We start from the raw sequence: 13,679 nt of genomic DNA, 5'->3' as shown, positions 1-13,679 counted from the left end.
AGCTGGTGGAGTCTGTTCTCATAGGTCATTTTCTTTTTCTGCCATGGCAATTGTTGAATATTTTATATACTGCCCCAGGTCCCACACCTATTCCCCTTGGGTGTGGTGGTCAAATGAGACCCCAGCAATTGCCGAGAACACTCTATGCCAAGAGTAAGTAGAATTAGTATTTACAGGCACCCAGGGCCAGCTTCATGGGCCTGCAACCTGCACAGTCGCAGAGGGCCTGAGCTTAGTTAATGCTCTGCTGACTCGTCTTGCAGTTCTTTTTTTTTTTTTTATTTCAGCATATTATGGGGGTACAGATGTTGAGGTTATGTATGTTGCCCTTGCCCCCCTTCCCCCCCAAGTCCGAGCTTCAAATATGTCCATCCTTTGGGTGGTGCACATTGCACTCTTTGTGTATGCATATACCCGTCCCCTTCTCCCTCCTCCCCCCTGCCCAACATCCAATAGATGTTATTCTTATATGTGCACTTATGTGTCGATCAGTTAATACCAATTTGATGGTGAGTACATGTGGTGCTTGTCTTTCCATTCTTGGGATACCTCACTTAGTAGAATGTGTTCTTAAGAGTCTTTGAACAGGGGATCTCACGTTTTCATTTATCCCTGGGTCCCATGAATTACGTACTCGTCCTGCAAGCTAAAAGGCAGTGGCTGATACAACTCAGGAAAATACTGTAACACCTCCAAAATTCTAGGGGACTGAGAACGCACAACAGTGATTTTATTCTGTCTGAAGTCACTTGTATGTTGACTCCCCTGTCTCCTGGCTGTTGAGGGGAAGGCACTGTTCCTGAGGCAGTGGCTCTGTCCCATGTGTGACCAGTATGGTGCATGAACAACAAGCAAGCAAAGCGGGCTGGGGAACATGGTCATTATCCTCAGCAAGAACATTTTCCTGGCATCTGCTCTGTGCCCAGCTCTGTGCCAGTTGCTATGGGGGACACAAAGCACCCCATATCACTGTCATCCTCAGGGAGCTCCTAGCTGGATGGGAGGGTGGGACACAGATCTCTCTGGCATACCCTGGGGATTAGTCTCAAACGTGGCACAGACCCATGTTCCAGGAGTTCAGAGACAGGATTTAGAAAGGGATCCCTGGAAGCTGGGCTGTCAGGAAAAGCTTTGGGTCAAGGTAGGACTCAGCCAGGGGCTTAAACGAGGCATGGAACTTTCTAAATGGAGAAATGAAACCCTCAGCCCTAGATATGGACACATCACACACCCCCTCATGTTGGGGTCTTGCTTTTGAATTGATCACAATAGACTGGAGCTGGAGAGTGTTGTGGGTTGGGTTCTCTGGAAGCAGATACTATGATGGACTTTGGGGTGTGTATTAGTTTCCTATGGGTGCTATAACAAATTACTACAAAGTGGGTGGCTCAAAACAACAGACTTTTATTCTCTCACAGTTCTGGAGGCCAGAAATCTGAAGTCCGTTTCACTGGGCTGAAGGCAAAGTTTGGGCAGGGCCTCACCCCCTCTAGAGGTTCTGCAGGAGAATCCATTCCTTGCCTTTTACAGCTTCTATGGCTGCTGGAGTTCCTTGGCTTGTGGCCGCATCACCCGATTCTCTGCTGTCTTCACATCATCTGCTCTTCTTCTATCTTAAAACTCCCTCTGCCTCTCTCTTATAAGGATACATGTGATGGCATTTAGGGCCACCTGGATAATCCAGGATGATCCCCTTCTCTCAAGATCCCTAATCACATCTTTTGCCATTTAAGGAAATAGTCACATTTAAGGAAATAGTTCTGGGGATTGGTACATGGACATATCTTTCTGGGGGCCACCATTCAGCCCACTACAGGGGGCAAAATGTTTAATAGAGCTCAACATCTGTAGAAAGAATGCAGAGGAAGCAGGATAGGCAGAGGGAAGTTAGACTGTAATGCAGGCCCAACCGGGTCTTGACCAGCTCGGTGGAGAATTCTGGAAGGAGAGTTGCCTATCAGAGTTGTCGCTCAGTAGGCCAAAATGACTGGGCCTTCACACGGCCCCATGCCTAGTCACTGGATATAGATATACTCTAGGAAAGGTGTGACCTAAAGTAAAGCCACTCTGTGTGACTGAGGCAGAGCCTGAAGGGGCTGACAGCTGAGGCTGCCTGCCAACTACACTCCCGCCATGGGGAGAGTTGTTCCTTGAAGGGAGATCTGGGCAACTCAGCTCTGTGCCCACCACAGGGAGGGAGTGGGAGAGAGCGTCAGCAGATGGCTAGGGGGAGGGGGGCAGATGTCCGCTGAAGGCAGCACCTGAGTGGGGCCCATGGTCTTCAGGCATATTGACAAGAACAACACATCTGCTCTGTCATGAAAGTGTGTGAGAAAAAGGACTCTGTGACCTCCTAAACCTGGAAAAGCCACTAGCCGGGGAACTATTTCTAGTCCATTCTTAAGCATATGTAGACCCTGCTAACATCCGCCCTGCCTTCTTTAGCTCTTGGCCTACACTGCGGATGTGAACACAGCTGCACACACACACACACAGTCTTACTATAATTTGTACTAAAAACAAATCTCCCAACAGCCCCCCTCAGGGTGCACTCAAGTGGCTTAGGGCACAAGATCTCTTTCTGCTGATTTGGGAGGGGACCGGGGCTGCATTTCCTGCCTGGACTCAGCAGCTCCAGGAGTTACATGATGGTTTTGAAGGAACGTTCCTCAGAGTCTCAGGCGACTAGTTTGGAGGAGATAAGGGGTAAGTGCCCGCCCCGCACCTGTGCAGGTGGGCAGACATATGCTAAAGGAGTTAGGGGGTTACCTTAGGCCACACGCTGGCCCACTTGTGGACACCCTAGGGCCCTCACTCGAAGCCACTCATCACGCGGAAGCATTTCACAGTGGAAAAACACTGGGGCCGGGCTCGTGCTTCAGAGGGTCTCTGTGGAAACTCTTCCTCCTCTGTGGAACTCTGGAGGATCTGGTGGCTGCAGCCTCTTTCCTGGGCTCTGGCCAGGAGGCCTCGTTGCGGTCGGGCCAGCAGGGGAGGGACCATGACCGTGCAGGTGGGAAGGGTGGTCAGTCTTCACTCTCCACACCAAGCTACAAGGCAGTCATTTCAAAAATTCTCAGGCGGCCCAAGGCTGCTCTTCGACAAGTTTGGCCTGTCATCATCCTCACTGTCATGGTGGCCCCGGGGCAGCACCCCCAGCAGTCAAAAGGCAAACCCAAAGGGCAGCCTGGTATACTACAAAATAAGGCTTTTTGGGGTCCATTTTTAATTGTGAGTGAAGAAACCAGAATTGGGTAGTATAGGGTGAAAGGCAGAAGCTGAAGGGGAAGGCAAGAGGAGAATGGACTGGTAGTGGGAGTTCTGGAACCATCCCAGCAAATAACTCCTCCTCCCTGGGCCTCAGTTTCTCCATCTGCATAACAAGGCCTGTTCAGCCAAGTCTTCTGACCTTAAAGGTGAGAACTCAGAGGTAGAAAAGAGGAGGTAGACCGAGAAGTCCCTGGGGGTAGAGAGGCTGCCAGAGAGGCTGGGCACAGGCCCAGAAGAGCCCCCCCGAATGTTTCAGGGGCCGGGGCAAGAGTGTACATGGAAGCCCACGTACTGTGTGGCTAAACATTTAAAAGGTGTAAAGCCAACTAACGAACTAGTGAGTAAGGTATGTTCTATTGGCTGACCTTTAAAAAGATATTTATGTAATGACCTGTAAAGCCAGTGTGAATGAAAATTCTTGGACTCCTTAAGAGTCTCCAGTGTGGAGAGAGCTGGCCCTGGTGCCCAGCTGTGGCTACAACGAGAATGTTCTCCTGGCACAGACCCCCTGCTCTAGGGAGAGGGGCTGACTAGGGCCCCAGCTGCTGTGCTCTGAAATCTGTCTTTGTGGTGGGGCCCAAGCCACGCTTCCCACAGGCCGCGCCTGCCGGTGACTAAGTGCAGCAGAGACGCTAAGGGGGTCCATTCGTGGGAGGCACAGGGCTCCGCTCATGGCCGCTTTTGCCTCAAGGACACCCTGACAGCCTCGTCGAACCTTTCTTCGATTTCGTGGCCAGCTGCCTAGCGAGCTTCCTCCCGGCCTTCTCCCCTTCACTGGGGCTCAGCGTTGTAGCCTGACGTGACGGTCCTCCCGGCCCCCGCTCTTCTCACCCAGGCTCCTCCCCGCGCCGCGAGGTGCCCCAGGCGCCCCGTGCGCGGCCCAGAAGCGGGCCGTGGCAGGCATGTCCCTGGGAGGCACGTGTCTCCCCACCCCGTGGCACACAGGGAGCAGGAAGGAGCCCTCTGTCCGAGTCTGAAAGTGCTAGTGGCCAGGAGCCCCCCCTCCTCATCAGCTCCCCTGACCCGTATGGCTTTCTCATTCGCCCTGCCTGTGCGCGCTTCTGGAACAACACACTTTGTAACCACCTGGGCTAGGGATGCTGAGCACGTGTCCCAGGGCCCTCACAGCTCTGTCGTCTTTCGCACTCGCAAGATCTGGTACAGAATAGAGGAAACTGAGGCTCGAAGACATCAAGTGAGTATCCACACCCTGGTCTTCTGATGCCCATCCCTGGGCTCTGCCAGGACGTCCCAGCCTGTGGCGGGGGGCGGGGGACAATCACACTGTATCACACAACCCCCCTCTGGCAGCGTGAGTGTTGCTTAGTCCTGGGAAATGAATGTGCATTTCTCCTCAGGTTTAAAACGGAGCTGCTGCTTTCAACCTTGCAGCAACCCAACCAGGGGAATGGAGGGCCAAGCGTGTTGTCCCCTGAGCCCAGCTGGGCTCCGGCCCCTCAGAACTTATCATTATATTTGCAGTCTGGGTAGCGGTAGGCAAATCTGGGGTCACAGGTTCTCAGGGGCCTCAGGATGTCCTTCAGCCGGCTGGCAGCCCCGAGGACTTCGGAGTCTGGGTGGGCACCCTGCCCACACTGAGCAAGAGCTGAGTCTATCTCCTCTTGCACTGGGGAGGGGAACCTCTTCTGGAGAAGTCGAGGCAGCAACTGCTGACACACCAGTACCAGGCTCTGCTTCTCAGGGACGGTGTCGCAGGAGGGCAGCTGGGCCTGGCAGCCAGAAACCAGGCAGCTAAAAATGTCTTTATTCTCTCCTGCCCTGGTGGCTGCTTGGCTGCCTAGAAGAGAAATGGGAAATATTACATACCCTACAATCTGTGCTCCTTGGGGGAGGGCACCACTAATTAGAATTGCTGGGCAAAGTGGTTTAGTCTCTTAGCATTTCCCTGTCACCAGGAGATTTAGAGCTCAGGGACACAGTGGCTTCTTCTGAGAACCACATGGGAGGAACTCTCTCTGCCATAATAGGCTGAGGCCTAGGCATGGAAAACCCACTTATCCCTAGCAGAAGTTGGGCTTATAATTGTAAGTCCCTCATTACTATTGAATTAGGGAACTCAGGTAATTATTAGGCCTGGTTTCATTTGCTCTTTTAAAATACAAAGGCAGGAGAAAAAACAGGTAATTCCGAATATTCATTCAAAGGGTTCTATTGGGACTGACCTTTAGTGATTTATAATACATATCCTGAATATTCTGCAATCAGCCTCATTTCTTCTAATTTGAGTCTTCTTAATAAGGACAAATGAGGAAATGAGTAAGTGTGGTTTAATTTGTCTATCTTTGTAGGCCCTCTCATATAAACAAACTCAGAAATCGGAAAAGAAAATCCTTTGTCCCCTCCTTGGGCTAAGAAAATTTAGTCACTGTTAGAGATTGGGGTGTTCAAAGGGTTCTAGAACTCTGGATGAGCATTTGCACATAGTGAGAAACATGATTCACTCATCCACCTCATTCGGTTCTATACTTTAGAATTTGAAAACTTTATAAAAAGCAAATGTGCCAAAATGGATTGTAAAATGTACCAATGTAGGCTTTAGATAAAGGCTAAAAGCATCTGATGAGAAAGGCTCTGAGACGGGGATGGACCCGGGAGTTTTGTGTGTGCGTTAGGAGAAGCAGGGCGGGTCCCTGAGCCACACAGACCGGATAGGACAATAGCAATGTCCCTCGTGGACAAGGCCAAGTCCACTTTGCTTGGGAGATGGAGCAGAAATTCAAATGAGGGTGAGGGACATTTTACATGACATTTAACATTCCCTGAACTTGAGTTGCTCACACTGGATGCGTGGAGATGGGAAAGACACAACAGTGTGACCCCCAGCCACCCCTCCCTAGCTCCTGTCACCCTGACTTCCCCTCTGACAGCTGCTCAGCCAGGCCCACGCTGGGTACCTTCCTGCTTGTCGATGACGCCCAGTGTGCTGGCATCCCGGATGAACAGATGCCCATTGTTAAAGATGCCAAACATGTCTGCCTCGATATAGGTGAAATAGAAGAAATAGTTCAAATCGTTGCTCCTCAGAGACTCCAGGACACCAAGGAGCTGGTAGGCGAGGTCGGCTGCCTGGTCTGGGGGTGCACTGTAGAATTCCTGCAGCGGTCTGGTGCTGGTGCTGACGAGGAATCTGCCACAGGAGCCCAGGTACTTGGGCAGTGGCCATCCCTCGGCCCCAGGGAAGATCTGCCAAGCCAGAAGGAGGAGGCATTAGAGGATCAGAGAGAAAAATCTCATGGTGACAGCGCTCTCTCTCTCTCTCTCTCTCTCTTTTTCTCTCTCCATCTCTCATTGCAAGCACAGAAAGATCACCCTTACACAGGTGTCCTGGGGCTCAAAACGTGTCAGCAAAGTGTCTCTCAACCTTTTTTATGCCTCTTGGAACATGGCAATACCCTGGCCCCTACCCACTTTTTTATTTCATTTTATTATTTTTTTTTTTGAGACAGAGTCTCACTCTGTTGCCTGGACTAGAGTGCCGTGGCGTCAGCCTAGCTCAAGCAACCTCAAACCCTGGGCTCAAGCGATCCTCCTGCCTCAGCCTCCCGAGTAGCTGGGACTACAGGCATGTGCCACCATGCCCGGCTAATTTTTTCTGTATTTTTTTAGTTGTCCAGCTGATTTCTTTCTATTTTTAGTAGAGATGGGGTCTCGCTCTTGCTGAGGCTGGTCTCGAACTCCTGAGCTCAAACTATCCGCCTGCCTCGGCCTCCCAGAGTGCTAGGATTACAGGTGTGAGCCACCGCGCCTAGGCTTTTATTCCATTCTTGATGGAAGGATTCAGAAAAGGAGGCTGTTCTCATTTCTCTGCAGTAGACTGTATTTCAACAGAGTTCCTCCAAGTGGGGCATGAGAATGAACTTGCCACAATTTTAGATGGTATCCAGGATTTGGGGAAATATGTTTATTTTAAGAGTTGTGTAGTTGAAAAACTACAACTCATCTTTTAGATTTCACAGCTATCACTGCTTAGAAAGAAGCTATAGGAAAAATAACAGAGGGTCAACTTAAGGCTGATTTAAAGAAAAATATTTTAAAAAATAACAGTACAGGTACCTGGTTCTGGGATAGGGCAAAAATCATGAAGGTGGCTCTTGGGTGACTCAAGTTTTCAGAACCACTATACTGGCCCTAAGTCTTTCTCCTGCCAGCCCTGGGTGAATCTGCCTGGCTGGGGTAACTACGTACATCATACAGATGTTCCCCAACTGACTGGAACCTTCCAGACAGCCTAGGGAAACACAGTCTGGGCCTGTCTCCTCTGTCTCCTTGTAAGAGCACCAAACTTGTGATTTGTGAGATGAAAAAGGAGGAGGGAAGCTTGGTTGGCCTTTTCTTGACTATTGATTGAAGCAGCTGTATCTAGAATGGTGTTTCTATGGGGAAAATAACAGAAACTATACATATTCAGCATTTTATTCCTTGTTTTTCTTCTTTAAAAAACAAAGCCATCTCCCTCTCTGATGGTTTTCCGAGGTCTTCTGCCCTTTTTATCCCCCCCACCACACTGTGAAGAACCCATGCTCATTAGCTCTTGGAGTTTCCCCTGCCCAGATGGGACATTTCCCACGATGTGCTGTGGAGGGAGGTCCCAGGCCTACTGTGTGGCCACGCAGCCATTCCTGGGTTCCACGCCATGATCTTCCTGGGAAGAGCCCAGGGTTGAGTGGAGGGTCTCAGCCGCATGGTCTCAACCCACGCCTCTAAGGAGCCAGGCCCTGGAGTAGCCAGGGTCTGCTCGGAGAGTGCAGGACAACAAGCGATTCTTCCTCGTCTAGTATTTCAAATGCCAATGTCACTAGGCAGGTTTTAGCAGGAAGAGCACGGCCTCTGAGGCAGACAGCTCTGGGTTTGCGTTCCATCGCCGACACTGGCTAAGTGAGTTTGGCCAAGTCACTTCACCTCTCAGAGCCCCACTTAACCTCATCTGGAAAGGGGGACAATAATAATATTCCCAGGGGGTTGCTGTGAGCATTAAATGAGGTAATGATGTCAAACACTCAATGCAATGCCTGGCACGTGGCAGGTGCCAGGTAAATGAGAGCTGTTATTACGTATTCAGCTGTCATCTCTTTGGCCAATATTTATTAACCGTCTTTGCTATGGCTTCTTTCTCCTCCACCTGCACCTTCTCCCCTTCCTCTTCCTTCTCTTCTCCTCTTCTCCCTCTTCTTCCTCCTCCTTTCTCTACTCTTCCTTCTTTCCCTACAAATCCCTCTCACTTTATACTTCCTTTTGCATCCATTAAGTCTCGTCTGTGTTCTGACCCTTGGCTCAAGGGGCAATCGGAGTGATTGGGCTTCCCCTGTTCCACAGATGTTGGTTTCCCATTGGACTGGAAGCTGCATGAAAGCAGGGGCCACCATACCTGTCTCGTTGACCCAGGCCCTAATGCATCCTCATTTATTAATATTTGCCCATTCCCCTGTTGCTGGACATTTCAGTTACTTCTATTTTTCTCTCCTTTCCAAGCATGGCTGCAGGGCATATCTCTGGGTGGGTCATTCTTTGGCTATTTTCCCACCTCCTGAGCTTGCTCAAACCTTACTGATCTTTGAGGCACAGGGCAAAGCTGCCCTCCTTCACGAAGCCCTTCAGGGCTGCCTCAAGCAGTGAAGGTGGCTACTGTCCCCAACTACCCACCTCCTGCTGTGCGCTCCTACACCTCTTTCCTCTACAGCGGTCACAGCTCCTTCAACATTGCAGAAACCAACAAATATTTTTCTCCTTCCTTCCTTCCTTCCTTCCTTCCTTCCTTCCTTCCTTCCTTCCTTTTTCTTTCTTTTTAGAGAGGGGGTCTTGCTCTGTCACCCAGACTGGTGTGCAGTGGCCCGATCATAGCTCACTGCAGCCTTGAACTCCTGGGCTCAAGTGATCCTCCCACCTCAGCCTCCTAAGTCACTGGGACTAGAGACGTTTGCCATTTTTTTTAAAATTTATTTTACAGACAGGATTTCTCAATATGTTGCCCAGGTTTGCCTTGAACTCCTGGCCTCAAGCGATCCTCCTGCCTCAGCCTCCAGAGACACTGGGATTATAGTCATGAGCCACCACCAACAAATATTTTCTGAATGCCACAAAGGTCCTACCACGGGCTGGTGGCCCCAAGGTGTGCAGTAAAGGGAGGGAGAGAGCTCAACCCAGAGCCAGCCCCTGGGAGTCCGAGATTGCCCCCCAGCCTGGCAGGCTTGCCGCGGCCGCTGCGCACCTGGAGGAGGATGGGGTGCGCGTTGACAGCCAGCGTGTAGAGCAGACGCAGCTTGTCGCGGTCGGTGAAGTGGTCCATGAAGATGCTGCCGGCGTCGGCCACCTCGGCGTAGCGCCGGACCACGCGATCCAGGAGTCGCTGCGAGGGGCAGCGCAGGAGGGGGCTGGGCAGGCCCTGCGGGCAGGTGGGAGAAAGGCGGGAGGAGAAAGGGTGCTGAGTGCTCGTGGGGGGCAGTGGGGGAGCAGGGGCAGGCCCTGCTGGTGGGAGAGACCTTGGGGTTGGGGGGCCAGGTGGGGTGAGGGGGTGGCGGGGAAGTGGCGCTGCGCAGGCGGGGGAGGAGAGATCCTTGGGGCGGGAAGGGGCACAGGAGCCCTGAGAGCCGAGGAAGGGACTGGCAAGGCAGGGGGACACTGGGCAGGTGGCGGGAGGAGGAGGGAGGGAGGGAAGGTGGACCCTCCTCGCCCAACCTCCAGCTGGCGGTCCTTCTCCACCCACCGTGGCACCCCACCCTGCCCTTGGGAAGAGTGCTCACCCCCGGCCGAATTCATCCCCTGCGATCGGCCCTTTCTATTCCTTCCACCATTTCACTATGACATCGCCACAACCGTGACGCTACACGCGAGCATCTTTATTTGTGCCGCTTTGTTCTTGGGATAAAACTCAGAGAGACGGACCTAGGCTTGTTTTCCACGACTTTCCAGCCCTCCCCTACACCTTTCTCCTCATGCTGAACCAAGAAGACAACGAATCTCCTAGTAAAAAGAAACGTAGGTAAGTACAGGGCCCTGGGGCCAGTCTGCCAGCATTCAACCCAGCCAACACAACTACCAGCTGTGTGACTTCAGACAAGTTACTAAGTCTCTCTGTACCTCTGGTTCCAGTCTAAAGTGAGGGGGACAGTAATAGCACCTGAAAGATCATGAGGATCAAATAAGTTAATACATGTGAATTCACAATTCCTACTCAATAGCTCATTTCATCCTCCCAGGCACCCGAGGAGGTAGGTGCTATTAGGAGCCTCATTTTGCAACTAAGGAATTGGAAGTTTGCAGAGCATAGGTAATAGTCGGAAGGGTTTGATTCAGGATTTGAACCCAGTGGGTTACACTCTAATAAACACGCACTTTGCCCTGTAATAGGTCTTGCCCCGCCCCCATTCCAGTAAGCTACCCAGAGAAGGTCTCTTTGCTTCTGTTAGTCTCATCCTACACACCCTGAAATTCCACCATTAGAGGTGATTGTTGGGGGGCAGGGGACAGGACAGGGGGTAAGTAATTTCTTCTCTTCTCCAAGAGCCAGTTCTTAAATGAAAATACCTCTGGGAGAGGAAGGACACTAATTGGCTGTAACAACAGCAATAATTATACATAATAATTACTGACTGCTTACTATACAACAGGAACTGTTTCTAAGCCCCTCCCGGGCAGTATATTCATTCATTTACTCCTCACAAGAACTTATTATTGCTCCATTTTACAGATGGCAATACTGAGATTTAGAGAGATTAAGTGAGTTGCCCCAAGTCACATATACCTGGTATTGGAACCAAGACAGTACACCGGGTTAAAGGTAGATGGAGCCAGGCAGGACCTGCACCCTTATCTTTGTTGGGGATGAGAGGATCACATCATGTAACCCTGCACTTAACTGACATCAGGGCACTCATTCATTCATTCATTCACCCACCAATGTTTGCAGAGCATCTACTGAGGACCAGACTCTGTTAAGACTGTATTGTGGACACAGAGGGGAACAAAACAGGCCCTGACTTGTCGGCTGGAAGAGAACATCAAGTGCCCAGCAGTTATGATGTGGTGCAGGAAGAACTATTGCAGTGAGCTATCGGAGCCCTCCGGGCCACATTATAACTTCTGTGGGCTCTTGGTACCCTTGCCTTCATGGGTCCCTTCCTCCATGAAAAATATTAAAAATCATATTTCACAATTGCATTGGTATAAAGATACATATGTTAATATTATATAGTCAAACATTTTCTTGGGCTTAAAGTTTCATTTTTTTCCTTCTTATTTTAAAAGAAATCAAAACATTTTTATGGGACCCTAAAAAGACTTCTCGAAAGATAGCGAAGTCTTCAAATCTTTGTTGGCAGCAGGATTGAGAAGTCTTGATCTAAGCTGAGGCCTGAAGCCTGGGTGGCTGAACTTGTAAAGAAGGTGGAAGAGTATTTTATGCAGAGGGAAGAGTATATGCAAAACCCTTTGAGATGAAAGAGAATATGCTGGAAACTACAGGTACGTTAGGACCTATCCTTAAAGCTAGAGTATCGCTACTAAGAATGGACAGAGAAGAGGAACGTTGAAGTCATTTTAAGTAGGCTTTGTCTACTTCTGTTTGGCGTGTGCTGGCCAAGTGCAAGCCCACAATTATGTTGGCCAATGATGAACAGAATTGGGAAGCCACACGTTTCCAATAAAATAATTATTCATTTCAAAACCAAATATACCACTTTTGGGGATTACAGGGACCATCAGTGCAGGGCGATACTGACAGTGGTCATCACGCTTCTCTACCACAATCCCTAACAGCCTATAAAACAGTCAATAAAATTTAGTGAGTATGTTGCCATGATGGTTAGCTTTATGTGCCAACTTGGCGAGGCTATGGTGCCCAGTTATTCAATTAAACACTAATCTGGGTGTTGTTGTGGAGGCATTTTGTAGATGTGGTTAACATGTACAATCAGTTGACTTTAAGTGAAGGAGATTATAACATTAATCCAGATGGGCCTGATCTAATCAGTTGAAGGCTTTAAGAACAAAAATGAGAATTTTCTGAGGAACAAGAAATTCCACCTGCAGACTGCAGCATTAGCTCTTGCCTGAAGATTTCCAGCCTACTGGCCTACCCTAGGAATTTTGGACTTGCCAGCCTCCACTATCGCATAAGTCAATTCCTCGAAATAAATCTGGATGTGTATTTTATATATATCTCCTATTGGTTCTGTTTCTGTGGTAGTACCCTGCCTGATACTCTGGCTAAGAGAAAAACACGTGTTCATTGCAGAAACAGACAGTAACTGAGACTGAAATCTAGACTTGTTTTCGCCTTTGAAACTTCTAGTGAAATCTGAGTACAGGAGACTTAACTTCCCCAGTGAGTCATTTTACCTTCAATTGGCTTTCATCCATAACCCTGAGTGTGTCTGCTCAAAAAACATCACTAGCAATCAGCAGTGTCCTCATTTAAAGAGTTCTTACCAGAACGGAAGCATAGAAGTTAAAAAGTCTTGACAGATGATTTCATGACTCCGATGGAGGTACTTACAAAGTAAAAAAGCTGTGCTTTTGTTTCTCTCTAGAAGCTAGAGGACAGAGTTCACCCATTAGTAGAGCAAGAAGGGGTTTCCCTTCAGAGCAGACCAAAACATAAAAGTTATGTGGGTCTTTGGTAATCTTGTCAGAATTGCCCTATCTCCTTCTCAGGTTCCATCCCATGGGTAAAATCTGCCCAGACTGAGGGTCCCTCCAGAAGGAAACCACAGGGCGACCACATCTGGGTTGGGGCAGGCTGAGTGATGGCCTCATCTAGGGGACCACAGTGTGGTGGAAAGAGTCCAAGCTTTGGAGTTGACCATTTGCCATTGGAGAATATTGTGCAAAGATAGCCCATTGCTGGTGGTGAATTCAGGGGGGTGGCATGAGAGCTGCATGTGGAAGGCTGATGCAGGAGCCTCTGTAGTGATTACTATTTGCAAATGTGGTTGGCGTGACACAGTTAGGAGAAGGAGGCTAACACTTTCTGGAAGTTCTAAGTACTGGGCCCTATGCCAGGCCTTTTCATAGGCATCATCTCAGCATACACAGACACTTGGAGCCTTAAGTTCTCTCTGGCCCTGCTGATATTCCTGGAAATTTAAAGTGACTGATTGTTAAACGGCTTCAGAAAATTTGTGGAAAACATTGTGACATTAATTTTTATAGCCCATGCTGGCAAATGCAAATGGTAGACTGCATTATTAAGTGATCTAATAAAATACTCCCTCTTTTCAAATGAGAATAAGGACCAGGAAAGGGAATTGGTTTGTTAAGATCATGTTGCTTATTGGTGTCCAAGTTTGCTTTCATACCCTGATAGCAGTAGGCATTAAAAATGATTTAATGTGGAGAGAGACAAAAAAATTCAGTGGTTTCAGAGTATGGCAGTGTCCCAAACTTGACTGGTG

The 13,679-nt window shown here is 49.4% G+C and overlaps 1 protein-coding gene across 1 annotated transcript in view; it reads right to left on the bottom strand.

Moving 5' to 3' along the window:
• Positions 1-4,592: 4,592 nt before the first annotated feature.
• The window catches only part of LOC105809044 (chromosome unknown open reading frame, human CXorf36), a 42,970-nt gene continuing 33,883 nt past the window's right edge, over positions 4,593-13,679 (bottom strand). Inside the window, exons 3-5 of the mRNA XM_012642803.1 lie at positions 9,497-9,670; positions 6,186-6,474; positions 4,593-5,068 (exon numbers count right to left, since the gene is read on the bottom strand). Coding sequence (XP_012498257.1) covers positions 4,728-5,068; positions 6,186-6,474; positions 9,497-9,670 — 804 coding nt within the window. The 3' untranslated portion in view covers positions 4,593-4,727. The remainder of the gene's footprint in view (positions 5,069-6,185; positions 6,475-9,496; positions 9,671-13,679) is intronic.

Source organism: Propithecus coquereli, unplaced genomic scaffold (genome assembly GCF_000956105.1).
Source record: "Propithecus coquereli isolate 6110/MARCELLA unplaced genomic scaffold, Pcoq_1.0 Scaffold188, whole genome shotgun sequence".
Classification (NCBI taxonomy): domain Eukaryota; kingdom Metazoa; phylum Chordata; class Mammalia; order Primates; family Indriidae; genus Propithecus; species Propithecus coquereli.
Note: the sequence above shows the minus strand (reverse complement) of the source record. Positions and strands in the feature narration are given on the sequence as shown.